Source organism: Hippopotamus amphibius, chromosome 1 (assembly GCF_030028045.1).
Source record: "Hippopotamus amphibius kiboko isolate mHipAmp2 chromosome 1, mHipAmp2.hap2, whole genome shotgun sequence".
NCBI classification, from domain to species: Eukaryota; Metazoa; Chordata; class Mammalia; order Artiodactyla; family Hippopotamidae; genus Hippopotamus; species Hippopotamus amphibius.
Genome location: NC_080186.1, coordinates 170577735 through 170592248, shown reverse-complemented (window position 1 = coordinate 170592248; position 14514 = coordinate 170577735). Strand labels below are relative to the sequence as shown.

The 14514-nt window shown below is 33.5% G+C and overlaps 1 protein-coding gene across 1 annotated transcript in view; it reads left to right on the top strand.

The window, feature by feature from the left end:
- Positions 1–14514, top strand: part of ADAMTS19 (ADAM metallopeptidase with thrombospondin type 1 motif 19) — a 264246-nt gene that overhangs the window by 143075 nt on the left and 106657 nt on the right. Inside the window, exons 9-10 of the mRNA XM_057735960.1 lie at positions 12160–12300; positions 13720–13870. Coding sequence (XP_057591943.1) covers positions 12160–12300; positions 13720–13870 — 292 coding nt within the window. The remainder of the gene's footprint in view (positions 1–12159; positions 12301–13719; positions 13871–14514) is intronic.

Sequence of the window (14514 nt, the reverse complement as noted above, 5' to 3'; positions counted from 1 at the left end):
TATGAAAATGCAAGTAAAATTGACAAAAATAGGATTGATCAAGAAAAACAGGGATAATTCAATAGTATTAGAAATGAGAAAAGATGTAACACAGATACCAAATAAGATACTAAGAAAATACACTGAATACTTTCATAGCAAAAAGTTATAAACAGATGAAATGGGAAAATTCTAAGAAAATGTAATGGAAGGACAGAAAGCTCTATAACTATTAAAGAAATTGAATCAGCACTTTAGAATCTTTTCAAAGAAAACACAAGTTCAGACATAGCAATAGATTCAAGGGAATTTAGAAATTTTAAATTTTCTTAGAATGAAGGAACATCCTCAAACTCATTATTTGAGGCTAGCATTAATATAATATGAAAATCAATAAAGGACTTCTATAAAGAAGGAAGTTACAATGATTTCTTATCTGAGAATGATGCAAAAATGGCAAAGAAACATTTTCAACATAAAGCATAAATAAAGTTAATACAAGAGAATAAAGTTGACTTTATGTCTGTATAGCAAAGGTCATTTATCATTTAAAAATCTTAATCCCCACATTAACAGATAAATTAACAGAATTTTTTTAATTAACAGAAAAATTTTACTATCTAAGTAGATGCAGAAAAAAATCCAATAAAATAAAATTTGCTCATGTATATTTACCAAAATCAATGGAAAACGTGGTTCTTAATTGTTAAATATTAGAAGCATCCTCTATAAAATTAATAAAATAACAAAGATGTCACTATATCTGCTTCTGTATATGTACTCGGGGTACAAACCAGTACAGCATGGGAGAAAAATAAATGAAAGATGTAGGGATGAGAATGGAAAAAACAAAGCTATTTTATTTTGCAAAAGATATGATTGCCTACATAAAAACATGATATAATGCAAAAGGAAAGTATGGAATTAGTTGATGAGTATAGTAAGTTTATTGGATATAAGATAAATATAAAAAAATCTAACACAAAAATACAAAATATCATTAAAAAAGGGGATGCTATTTACTGTAGCAATAGAAAACACAAAATACTTAAGAATAAACCCAACAAAAGATAGAAAAGCAAATACATCTGCTAAAATTCATTAAATCAAACCTGTATCAATGGAAATACACTGTATTTGTAGATAAATGAAATATCTTACAGATTTCACTTCTGCTGTAAATATTAGAGTTTCATGGAAATTCCAAGGATATTTTTATATAAGTTGGTAAGTTTTTCTAACATTTATATATAAGAAAAATAGTCAAAAATAGCCAGAACATTTTTGGAGAAGCTATGAAGATAGAGGCAAAGGTGATAGAAGAGGATGAGAAGAATATGGGATTCTTTCTCTAACAGAAATGAAGACCTATCATGAGACTATAGTAACTAAGATCTTGACATTTACGCATGTATAGACAGCCAATACAATGAAATACAGAGTCATAAACAGGCCCATATCTATCAGATATTAATATATTTGAGAATAGATAAAGCAGTTTGTGCTGGTGCTTGAATAAGCAGACAAGTCAATGGAAGAGAGTAAAAAAATTTCCATTTATAAGTAGGAAAAGATATAGAAATGTAACATATGATAAAAGCTGCACCTACAATCAGTGGAAGGAAATGAATCACTCAATAACAAAAGTGACAGAAATCTGATTCTCTACCTTAGACATTTCGTCGGAACACACCAAAATGATCCTGTACATGAGATTTTTTTGTTTTGTTGGCATTTTTCTTTCTTAGTCTTTTAATAGAGAATGTTTGATTCTAGATGTGAAATCTAGAAATATTTAAGGAAAAGTCACGTAAAATTAGTGACTTGAAATTAAATATAAAGGCAAGGAAAAAAATACAACAGTCAGAAGATAAATCACAGTCAGTGCAAACATTTGTATCATGTGTGACCAAGTAACATTTTCCTTAATATAAAAAGAGCTCTTAAAAACAAATTTGCAAAATGACCAAAGTCCCATCAGAAAAATGGCAAAGGATATAACCACATAGCTCATAGAGATGTTTCCATGGCTTATATGAAAATATCCTAGTGTCGTTCATAGGATGCCAGTCAGACCACAAAGCTGTTCTCCTTTCAACTATCAGATTACCTATATCTACACAGATGAATCCATATTTACTGCCACTATAAGAACCCTGTGCTTCCTTGGCAAGAAAACTCTCCCTGTCCTCATCCCGCATTTCCTCTCACTCTTCTTTCAGATCCTTTCTTCAGAGAAGTACTCCGTGCGTTAAATCCCTTAATATCTGCTCTTATAAATTCTGTGTAGTTTTCATTGCTAATTTTTTTCACGGTTGTAGGTTTACATTATTTGTGCGATTATTTAATGTCGGTATCTCTAATTAGATTGGGCTGTATCTTGTTTTATGTTTCTTTCTCCTGTCATTGCTGTTTAACATTGTCTGTCTCACAGCTTTCATTTGTGCTCAATAAATAGGTGTTAAATGATGTATCAATAACAGTGTAAGTGAATGGAAGTGTTGGTCTATGAGGAAACAGATATTCTTATACATTTTTGAGAGGAGTATAAAGCGGTGCACTATTTTTGGAGGCCGTGTGGCAATATTTATCCAAATTTAAATATAGGACTGCTTATGAATACAGTTTCAGTTTATTTTGCCAGCTTTGAGTTTAATTTAATTTGTATTTGTGTTTCTTTGCTTACTAGAAGAGTTGAGCATGTCATCTTTTTCTCACTTGTTAAATTTATCCCATTACTTTAAAAATAAGTAACCAATAAAAATAATCATCGGGAGTTGTAAATGATCACTTTTTGTATTAATAAAAGAGTATTTATTTTTTGACCATTTAGTATCTGATGCCTCAGCACTTTGTTTTCCTAATTATAAAAACTGCCCTTTTAAGATAGGTTTATATTCTTGAAATAATACTATGGATATAACATTTGTGGACAAAGTTGTTTGTCTTGAAATCAGCTTATGATATAGTTTTATAATTTCACTTCAGCACATTCATGATAATTTGTACTTGTAATAGATAGTGTCAAGAAAATTAAAAAGCTCTAGCAGAGTTCTATATTTTTACAAGCTAAAAGAAACTGCATTAAACATATACAGTTTACTTACTGATTAAGAATCTCATCTGGTAATTAGATTGCCTGCTTCATAGAGATGATGAGTGGATAAAATTACACAAGTTAGGGAAAATTACTTACAAATTATGTCATTATAAAAACACAGAACATGTCTTCATATGGCCAGAAATGCTTGTATGTTTTTGGGTTTTGTTTTGCTTTTTTGAACCAAGGGGAAAAGACTAATATATATTTATTAAACTTTGGCCTAGAGACATGGCTTTTCCACTAAGTTGACAATTCAGGAGTTTCTTTGGAACTGAGAGGCTAATGAGGCAGTAAATATGCAAAGTTAGCTCCTTGAAGGCAATAAATATTTGGGGCACCTACTAGAGTTTTAAGCATTGCCAGAGTGCCAACAATACAGCTGCCTTGTAATTAATAAGCCTTTGAAATCAATGACATTTGCTTACGTGCTTTGATGGAAATTATGCATGGAGAGAACCAAGAGTAGGACCACATTATAAACCCACTTCTTCAGACATCTGCATTTCTGTTATTGGAATCAGGATTGTTATCAGTTCTTAAGCTGAGACATCTAAAACATCTTTAACTCTTTCTCGTCTTGGCTCCTCCCATAATCAGTTGCCAAATTCAGTTCATTGTTCATCTGAATTAGCTATTTCATGTGTCCATTCTCTCTTCTGTCATTTCTCCAGGCTTGGACTATTGCAATACCCACCTCAGCAGTCTTCTTACCTTACCACCTCATCTTTCTAATCTCTTTCATACTTTTGCAGATTCAACTTCCTGAATTACAGTTCTGATCTTCAGTTCAGAAATCTTTATTGGGCCTTACCACCTAATGAATAAACTCCAAATTTCGTAGCCTTAGATTCCTGACTTTTATAGATTGGTCCCAATCTATCTTTCTGACTTTATAAAGTACTTCTATATTTCATGAATGTAAACAATCCATAATTTTCAAGCTTCATGTCTTTATTAATGCTTTTTTCTTATTCCAACTCCCAGCTACTGATTTATACATTTTTCAATTTTACTTATCCATTAAGTGAAGACAGATGTAATCCCTTTAATGGTCAAGACAAATGTAATCCTTTTTGTGAATTTAGACCTGAAAGTCCAGCTAGAAATATATCTCCTTTTTTAATTCTTTACACTGTTAATTGTAAATATCACTTGTTTCTTAATTTCTAATATATACTGACTTATAGTGACACACACACACACACACACACATACACACACTCCATATTAGACAGGAATCCCTATAAAAATCGGATTACTGTCTAATACATTTTTTCTCATATAGTACTAGGTTGACTGCCTTGTATATTATAGGCAGTCAAACACTTGTATGAATGAATAAGCATTTGTTTTAGGAATACTCATCTGTTGGACAATGATTTTGAGATTCAGGGTAGAAAGCAACTGAGTTTCAGAAGTAGGGAAAAAGGAATTAGTTTGGATCAAGGAATGCAATTGCCTTGACTGAATAAAAGAAAATACGGTTATGGCAACATATTTTTCCTTTCTGGCCCATGCTATTTTGATTCTCACATAAAATTAATTATGTAGAAATACAGTAGCTAAATTATACGTCAGTTATGATGAGTCTTCTTTGAAGTTTGGTTACAGGCCAGTTCAGCTGTTTCATGCACATCCTGAAGTCGCGGACTTGGAAGGGAAAATTCCAGCAGTTTTAGCCATAGTATTATTTAATCTAAAATTCGGCTAATTGAATAAGAAGCTAGCATATGCTCCAGGGGGCATCCTGTAAACATAAATTTGGCTAATCTCTCTCAGCTTGCCTGAGGAGTCCCTTTTAGAAGGAAATAAAACTTTTGTCTTTCATTCTGCATTGATGTCCATCAGTATATCTACTATATCTTATAGTAAGTAGAGCTTGTAGTAAGATATACTGATGTAATGTCTTACTGTAAGAAAGAGAGGATATATTTTAAAGGGAGAGTAACAAACAGTAAGAAGTAAATAAGAAATGAAGGTAAAGACAATACATAATCTAGGACTCCTGGGATGGGAAACAGATAAAATGACAGCGGATTACTATGATAGACAAAAACAAATATGCTCTTATCTGGCATTGCTTCTTAAAATATTCAAAATGAATTATTCTGTAATTAATATTTCTTGACGCACTAAAATTGGTAATAGCAACATGTGAATTCACTGTTCCCAGTATTGTACGCTTTAGAATTCCATACAGCAAAGGTCACAAGTATCTTCTTCTAGTACACGTGGCTTGGTTAAGGATAGAAATTACTCAGTGGGCAGATGAGAGAGAAAGCGTACGAGAGCAACACAGACTCGGGCTTGAAGTCTTGTCATGCCAGCTACTCTCTGAGTGAACTTTGGGCAAGTCAGTGTGTCTTTACTAATTTTCTTCATTCCTAAATGTGGATAAGTTTTCCTTTCAAGGTTCATTGTTCGGTTGGTGATGCTCTAATTTCATGGCACATTGGTTGACTCATAACACAGAATGAATAATACAGAGTGAATGAATAATAATAATTCATTATTAGTGCAATTATAATTTTTTGAATGCTTTAATGTAAAAAGGAGATTTTTTTCAGCCTCCAATGGCCATACATCTATCTCTGTTCATTCAAGGAATGCTTTTATATACCTCAGAATTTTTACTGGATTGGCAGGAAGTGTGCTTATTATGGAGATTCTTGTAGACCACTTACACAGTTTTTGTATTTGATACTTTATTTAGACAGTGATACCAGTTAGAGTAATAAGTAGCTTGTCCAAGTTAATAATCATAATGCGACTTAAGCCAGTAGAGATGTGGCAGCACTCCCATACCAGATTCTCTCCAAATGTAGGTTTGGATGTCATAGTGAATTAGTGGAAGAGGAGAAAAATCACTCACCTAGTGAACAGCCATACAAGAATTGGCCTTCTGTTTGCATTTCTGTAATGCATCTTGGCAAATGTCTGGTCTAGAGTAAGGCAAGCAACCTTCCTTGAGCAGATCATCCATAGACTTTTCAGGCTAATGGTTTCTCTAAGTCAGTAAGAAGCCCCTTTAGTTTCAACTTTCCATCAGATGTACAGAATATTTAGTTGCTCCTATGATTCTAAATCAGTTGATAAACCTATATATATTTATTTATTGTGGTATTGAAGTGAATAATTCAAGGAATTAAGAAGAAAATATAATTCTTATTCTCTGAACACTTAAATTCTAGGTGGTGATACTTTGTATATATTACTTAAAATTCACCAGAAATAGAAGGTAGTTCTGATATATTTGAAGGGTACAGAAGTTAAGAATCATGAGAAATATGTGCTAGAATTTATTCAAGAGTCCTTTACATGGGAAGAAGTTCTGAAAATTTGAGTTGCATTTGTAAATCTAAATAAGCTGTGGAAAGCATTCTGATAAAGGCGCTGTGCAAAATAGTAGGCTGGAATTACCTGTTCCAGTGGAAATTAGATTGAAATCAGTTTACAGATTATATGAAAAACAGGATAAAAAGTTTGGATTTTATCTTGTAGCTCGTTGGTTCTCAGAATTTTAAGTAAGAATAATTTATAAAATGTGTTAAAATGAAGTTTATTAGGTCTTATGTATTATATATTCTCTTTTAATTGGTTGGGGTAGGGCCCAGGAATCTGCATCTTAACCAACCCTGTGGTTTATTATTCACTTTTGCAGTATCATTGCTTGCCAAGGAAAATTGAAAGATTTTACCTAGGGAATCCATTTTTGCATTAATGTGTTCATAAGGAATTAAAGTAATTAAATCATGGTTTAATAAGGCAGAGAGTTAAGGGGCAGGAGTTAAGGGATTATTACAACGATCCAGAAGAGAAGAAAGTCAGTTCTTGTCTTGGTTGATGGAAGTAGTGTTGGAAAAGGAGGAATGGGTGGGAGAGCTTTATGGAACATAGAAGAACAGGATCCAGGCATCTTTTAGCTGCTTGAGGGCAAGGGATGGAGTATTCCAGCCCCAGTAGATGATAACTCCTTGAGGGTGAAAACTGGATCTTACTCATTTTTATGACCCCAGCTCAGTACGGAACCCAGCACTTAGTGAGTTCTTAACAAGTATCTGTTGAATTGCCAGATAAACCTGTCATGTAACACACAGCAAAGTCAAAAGGAATCTCTTTTTGTACCCTTACCTTACTTTTTAACTTCTGATTTTTTATCTTGTTGCCGACTTACTTTCCATTGCCTTTTGACTCGCCAGTGGGAGTACATATTTGTTTTGTGCAAAGTGAAATGATTTAAAATATAAAAAGTAATGAAAATCTCATATTTCTTAATGTTGGGCTTTTTCCCGTGAGTACACAGCAGTGAAGTTACATCAGATCAGATATAGCCACTGAATGGTATGAAATTGTCATTTTGTGGAAGTATAATCTACTTCCAGTTAGACATTGTGATAGTTTGTTTCTTTTTTAAAATTAATTTTTTCTGTATTATATATGGCTTTTAATGGGAAATAAGATATGATAAAATGTTTAATGTATTCAGCACAAAAAAGTTTACTGTTTTAAAATGACTGTTTACAAATCGGGTTCTTTCCAAATTATCCAAAAAATGTGAGTGAATTCATAAATGTTCTCTTCTCTAACTCTTTAAACATCAAAAGGGACCATCTTCAAAATCCAAATGCTTCTCCAGCTTTCCGCAGGATATCACAAAACTTCCTGGCAGGGACTTTTAAACAAGTTGAGAAGTTTTATAAGATAAAAATATTTTCTCAGTTGACTTGACAACCATGTACAATGTTAGTGGAGAGTTTATTTGCCCAAGGCTCTTTGTCAAAATGAATTTAAACTGAGATTATTAAAATGTAGCTCAGTTGCACAGTGTGAGAAGAGGTGTTGCTAATGTCTTACTTCGAGAATGTTTTCCATACAGTGCATGCAACTTGGTTATAGGCCTATATATGTGAAGGTGCACTTCTGTTAACAGATAGGAGACATTAAAAATTATTAAGAAAATAAATTTTGTGCATAAATGGAGACTTTTGATCTATAGTTTGGTGATTTAAAGTTCATTCTTTTAGACCATCAGACTGCCTGGGTCTGAGTCACAGCTCCACTATTAACCTCAGCACCTTCACCTTCCACAGCTATAAAATAGAAGTCATGATAACAGAAACATTCTGGGGGTATTGTGAGGATTAAATGATATCATCATTGTAAATGATTAATATAGTGACTGGTGCAGATAAAGGTTCACAATTGTTTTACTTCAAATCTGTAGAATCAGAGCTAAGCAGTATCTCCTGATAGTTCCAGATGTGTGGTTATAAAAAAGCCCTGTCCCAATTTAATGATAACTTCTGCCGCAAGTTAAAGAGCTTTAGGAAAATTTAACTAATGGTAAACAATGCTTGAATCACCAGATCTCTCCATGGCTGTAGCTAATTTCTTACATGAGAATCAGGATCCCAAAAGGAAAATGATCATCTGGATGAGAAGTTGTAATCTTCCCAATTTGGAAAATCACATTACACTGCTTTGGGAAAATGTCCAAATTGCTAAATCTTGGAAGGAGTTCTTCTCCCTCTCTCAAATGGACACATTATTTAAGAAGTTTTATTTTTTCTGAAAAAGACCAGTTGCCTTTCAAAAATAATAGCATTTGTGTATGGTTTGAAAGACTGCACCACCACAGATGGAAGAGCTGAGTGTGTTCCACATGGCAAGTGGCTGTTGTTATAACAGGGTCACCCAGCAGTGTGTGCTGCAGCCAGAATCCCTGGTGGAGGTGAGACAGTGGTGCATGCCGGGGCTGCATCAGAACTGTACAGGTGGTGCATTAGGCATCTTTATCAATCTGGGAGATTGTGCCATATTTACAATTTCTTATTTTAATTTCACATCCAAACAAAGTAACTTTTTGCCATTTATTATTTACTTGGCTTTTCTTAAATCCCTACTTTCACAAAAGTCAGCCAATACAGCAAATTGCCTTTAATGACGGTTATCTCTTTGTGGTTTTTTTTTTTGACAAATTAGAGAGAAAGGATAAAACGTCTCTGATTTACTGCCCTAATTAAAAAAAGAAAGTTATAGGCTCCTGTTATATTCCAGGCACTGTGCCAGGCATTTTACATCATCCTCATGTAATCTTCACAAACAGTCAGGAAAGCGTATTTAACAGATGAGGAAACTGAGGCATGTTTATTTCCTTATTGTTATTTAAATTGCCTGTGGTCAAATAAGGGGGAGATACAGAATTCAAATCTAACTCCTGTGTCTTTCACTCTGCCTCTCAGTAAGTGAACTGGCCCCTGCCTACTCCGTATCATCTCTTACTTTTCCTCTTTTATCTTCAAAGTGTGAAAAACATTCTTCTTCCTGTGTCAATCATTCTATTAATATATGTTGATACATACCCTACTTAAGGACATTAATTAGACGAGGAAAGAGAAATTTGGTTTATCATAAAGCTGAATTTTTCTAACACTAAAAATGAAAAATGATAGTCAATAATATATTTTTAACTTTATTTAGATAATTTTCATAATCTTCAAGTTAGCAAATATAATGAACTTTTAATTCATTACTGTTCTTCACAAATTAATTCTATCTGCTTCATTTTCTTCTTTCAAAAACATATTAAATATAACCATTTTGATTTAAAATTTTAATTTATTTAACTGAAAATGTAGTTCTATAGTCTTGAAAACTTTTTTTTTCATATGGGAAAATATAGGTAGTGTAGTTGTAATTTCCTTTAGCAACTTCTATAACAGTTCTTTTATTAGTGTTTTAAAATACTATATATATATTCTTGCTCACAATTTTTTTATGAAAGACTATTTTAGTTATTATCTAGATCATTACACAATGAGAAAAGGGGGCATTGGACTATCTTGCCATCACCTCAAACTTAGCATGTACAAAACCAAACTTTCCTCTTTCTACTTCTTCAGTATTAACTCTCTCACAATTGTTTTAATGACTTCATTATGAGAATTCATAGGAGATCATATGCAACTTTTACTGAAAGAGAAGGGATTCTATTGGGTTGGCCACAAAATTCGTTCTGGTTTCTCTAAACATCTTACAAGAAAAACCTGAACGAACTTTTTGGCCAATCCAAATACATGCTGACTTGGTTCAACATTTAAGTATCATTTATAGAGTATGGTTCCAGTATGCCAGGATCTTAGAGCAGTGAGTAAGTCCCTATCCTCCAGATATTGGAGAGAGATCCAAAAGTAAAAACATATAGTACCATGTAGAAAAACACTGTAGTGATGTTGTTCACAGAATTCTACGGTGGGGAAAAAAAGAGATAGTACACGTAGATGATGTGTGAGTCAGTAAAAGAAGACCTCCTGAAAGTAATCTACATGAATCTTGAATATTAAGCAGAATTTACCCAGGGAAAGACATTGAAGGCAAGTCACTCTGGATAGGTCAGGGAGGGAATGGGTTCATTGACGTCAAATGTGTAACCCTTAGTCACGTGGTTCTAGAGCCAGCCGCCTCAGTCCGGACATAGCTACTTTCCACTTTCTCATTGAATGACCTTGGGAAAGTTACTTCTCATCAGCAGAAAGGGTGGTGGTAATGTAATAGTTCCTACCTCATAGGATTGTTTAAGTCAAGCTTATAAACTCCCTTCTTACGGTGTATGACACACAGAAAATGACACCTAGAGAATGAAAGGAAGCAACAAGGTAATGTTCAGGACTACAGATCATTTGCTCTTGCTGAAAAGAAATGCAATAAACGGCTTGGAAGAAGATTAAGAAACTTTGTACCATGTTAAAGAGCGGGAAATTGCTCTAGAGGTAATGGAAAAGCAGAGGAAAGGCAGCCCAATTGTGTTTTTAAATAGATCTTACTGAAGCAGGGCGGGCGGAGAAGGGAAAATGCTGCCAAAGATGAGAGGCACAGAACCCACTTGGAATGCCATAGTAATTGTCAAGATTAAATATTTTTATAATCCTCTTTAATAGTAACAGAGGGAATTGAAAGAAAATAATAGTTGAAATAAATATTTAGAAATCAGATTAGCAGGGCTTGCCCCTAACAATTCGTAAATAAGATAGCCTGGGTGATAATTTGGGAGAGGAAGGAATAAATGATGACCTGAAGATTCTTGGTTTGGCAAACTGGGGGGGCAAGCAAAGGCACAGGAGAGAGAACAAGTAAGAGAGAATATAGGAGTATGTAGAGGTTTGAAAGAGAAAATGTTAAGGGCAGCTTTTAGACACATTGAATTTGACATTCTTCTAATATGTCCATTAGAAGATAAGTCAGAGTTTTAGAATAGAGTTACAACTTAGAGTGACAGATTCAGGATTCAGTAGAAAAGATGAAGATGGCCAGGAGCATGCAGGTTTCCCAAGGACAGTTTGTGTTTTATGATGATTGGAAGAAGACTATCTCATGAAGCAGTTGGGGAAAATAATACTTTAATATGGTTTGGGGTTTGATAAAAGGAATGAATAAAGGATCTTTAGGCAAGAGCAAGAATCTAGTGTGATTGAATAGAAACTTACTATTTCTATGTGTTTCATACCTACTACTATGTGAAAAACATGTCCATAGATCATTTTGATACAGGTGAACTAAACATGTTATTTACTAGATTGGGAAAATGTTTTTTACTAAATAAAAATATTGATCTTTAATCTAGATAATAAAATTTTAAAAATAAATCAATCTGATATTGAATTTTATTTTGACATTTAAAACTAATTTCTCTCCGGATAGACTGGTGGTTGCCAAGTGGGAAAGGGGTGAGAGGGATGGATTGGGAGTTTGGGATTAGCAGATGCAAACTGGTATATAGAGCGTGGATAAACAACAAGGTCCTACTGTATAGCAGAGGGAACTATATTCCATATCCTATGATAAACCATATGGAAAAGAATATGAAAATGAATGTATATATGTATAACTCAGTCACTTTGCTGCACAGCAGTAATTAACACATTGTAATTCAACTCTACTTCAATAAAAAAAGTAAAAAATGAAAATAAAAAAACTAACTTCTCTCCCATTACTTTATTTAGCTATAATTTAATTGCAGTTATATTAACAGGTTAAACATATTTATCTAGTGTAATTTTTTATTTTATATTCCAAATCAGCATGGGGATTAATCATGACAATGACCACCCATCATGTGCTGATGGTCTTCATATCATGTCTGGTGAATGGATTAAAGGACAAAATCTCGGTGATGTCTCATGGTCCCGATGTAGCAAGGAAGATTTGGAAAGATTTCTAAGGTACTGAGGTCACTAAGCTGTTGCTGTGTCATAAATGTGTATGTGTGCCTGCTTCCTCTACCAACCTGGGAGGGTGGCGTGACAGAGCAGAAAGGGCACCAGATTAGAAACCAAGGTACTTGGTTCCAGTCCTGACTCTCCACTGACTCATGGGGTGAGTTGAGACATATTATTTAACCCACTTGTTTCTTAGTTTCCACATTTTCAGACAAGAGGATGGGCAAGATGATTCGTAAGGCTGAAAGTATTATAATGATAAAAAAGCTTTTATAATATTTAATTGCCTCTTCAAAATTTCTCAGTGGAAATATTCTCATTGCTCATCCTTCTACATCTTTTGTTATGAGGAACCTCTTTAACAAAAGCACCACCTTTCCACTGTGGTAGTTCTAAACTCTGAATCTTTTTTCATTAATATCAATACATAGTTTTCACCATTGTAATAGTCTTTGATTTTCCTCTTTTCAACCTTCAACTGTGGTAGTGCATAGCTTCTGCCTGGTTGGAAAAAAATAAAAAAAGAGTACTGTTGTTCTAGTTTTCATTTAAAGCTCTTGTTCTTTACTTACTCCTTCAGTAATAGAAGGGGAAGCTGAAACACTACCAGTAGGTGATATGCAAAGTCCCAGTTGTGAGTGAGAGATGCTTGAAGTATCCAAAAGTCTAAACAAGAAATATAGGAACACCTAACTAGCTAAATTCACTGCACAAATAAATTTATTTTTCCATACCATTTAAATTGTCAAGCTAATTTTTTGTCAAGTGAATATTCAAAGCTACTAAAATGTATTTATTTCATTACTATAACGCTTTCCAGAAATATGTTCAGTATAGTCTGGGCATGCTCTTCTTCACTGCAGCAGTAGCCCCTCAGTAGGTCCTAATGAGTGTGTGATTTTTTTGTCTTCTTATGAATCAGAACTATGATAAAATTAAATTTTACCCCATAAATGGAAGTTTAGTACAATGTCAAATACAAAAATATTCATACTATTGAGTCACTTGAGAATGCTTTCCATAGATTCTTTAAATTCCTGAATATAGTTGCTTTCTTACCTTCATACATTACTTTTGGGCAAGTTACTCTCTGAATCTGAGCTTCTTCATCTTATAAGTGTGTAAAATAATAACCACCTCACAGTGTTATGTAGATTAGCTGAGTTAATCCATATGAAAGATCTTTAAAACCAAAAAGTTCTGTTAACTTGAACTTTTTTTATTATTAGGATTGTCGTAATAATTATAAACAAATGATTCTCATCTATGGGATAATTTCTATGGGCATTCAATAGAAGAGTTTATAAATACAAGTAAGAACATATTTTTACTAGTATCAAAATGTTTCCTGCTGCTGTGTTAACTAATTTAACAACTTTTTGCATTTAATTCAAAATGTTACATATATCTGCATATTGCCAGGTCAAAGGCCAGTAACTGCTTGCTGCAGACAAATCCCCAGAGTGTCAATTCTGTGATGGTTCCCTCCAAGTTGCCAGAGATGACATACACTGCTGACGAGCAATGTCAGATTCTCTTTGGGCCACTGGCTTCCTTTTGTCAAGAGATGCAGGTAAGGGTTGTATCCAGGTGGTATTGTTTTTAAGTTTATGTTCACATCCATTGTTTAGAAGTATTGATTGGAGGAGGGGAAGATGACTTTATTTTACAGTTTGTGGCTACAATGCACCCCAATATTGGAAAGAAGCATTTTTCTAAGAAAAGTTTTCTGCATTTTTCCCCTAACATTTTGAAAGTGATAGAAATAGGTGTTGGTATTTAATCAAAGCCAGGAAGGAATGACCCAAGAATTTCTACTTCAAAAATGGCACTGAAGTCAGAAAAGTCTTTTCTTTATGCCAGTTCGTTGCTTTTATTTTAAATCTCTTACTTTTTTACATGGTAGGTTAATGGGTGAAAATGTAATAATAAAAATGATATATGAACATGTAATTGTGGAGGAAGGAGTATATCTTTTAACCCTGAAAATACATTGTTAAAAATATGTTTTATAGGAATAAAAATTAGTACATTTCTAAATAGTTAAACTAGAGGGAAAGGGTAAATATCTGATGGTGAACTAAGCAGTGTCTCTGTATTAGTAGTCAGTCACCAGTTACTTAGGCCAGTTGTCCCATTCCAGAAAAATCTGAAATCTGAAAGATTGAGCAGAATGACCTTCATAACTGTTTACCTTTCCATTTTTCTTTTCTTCTC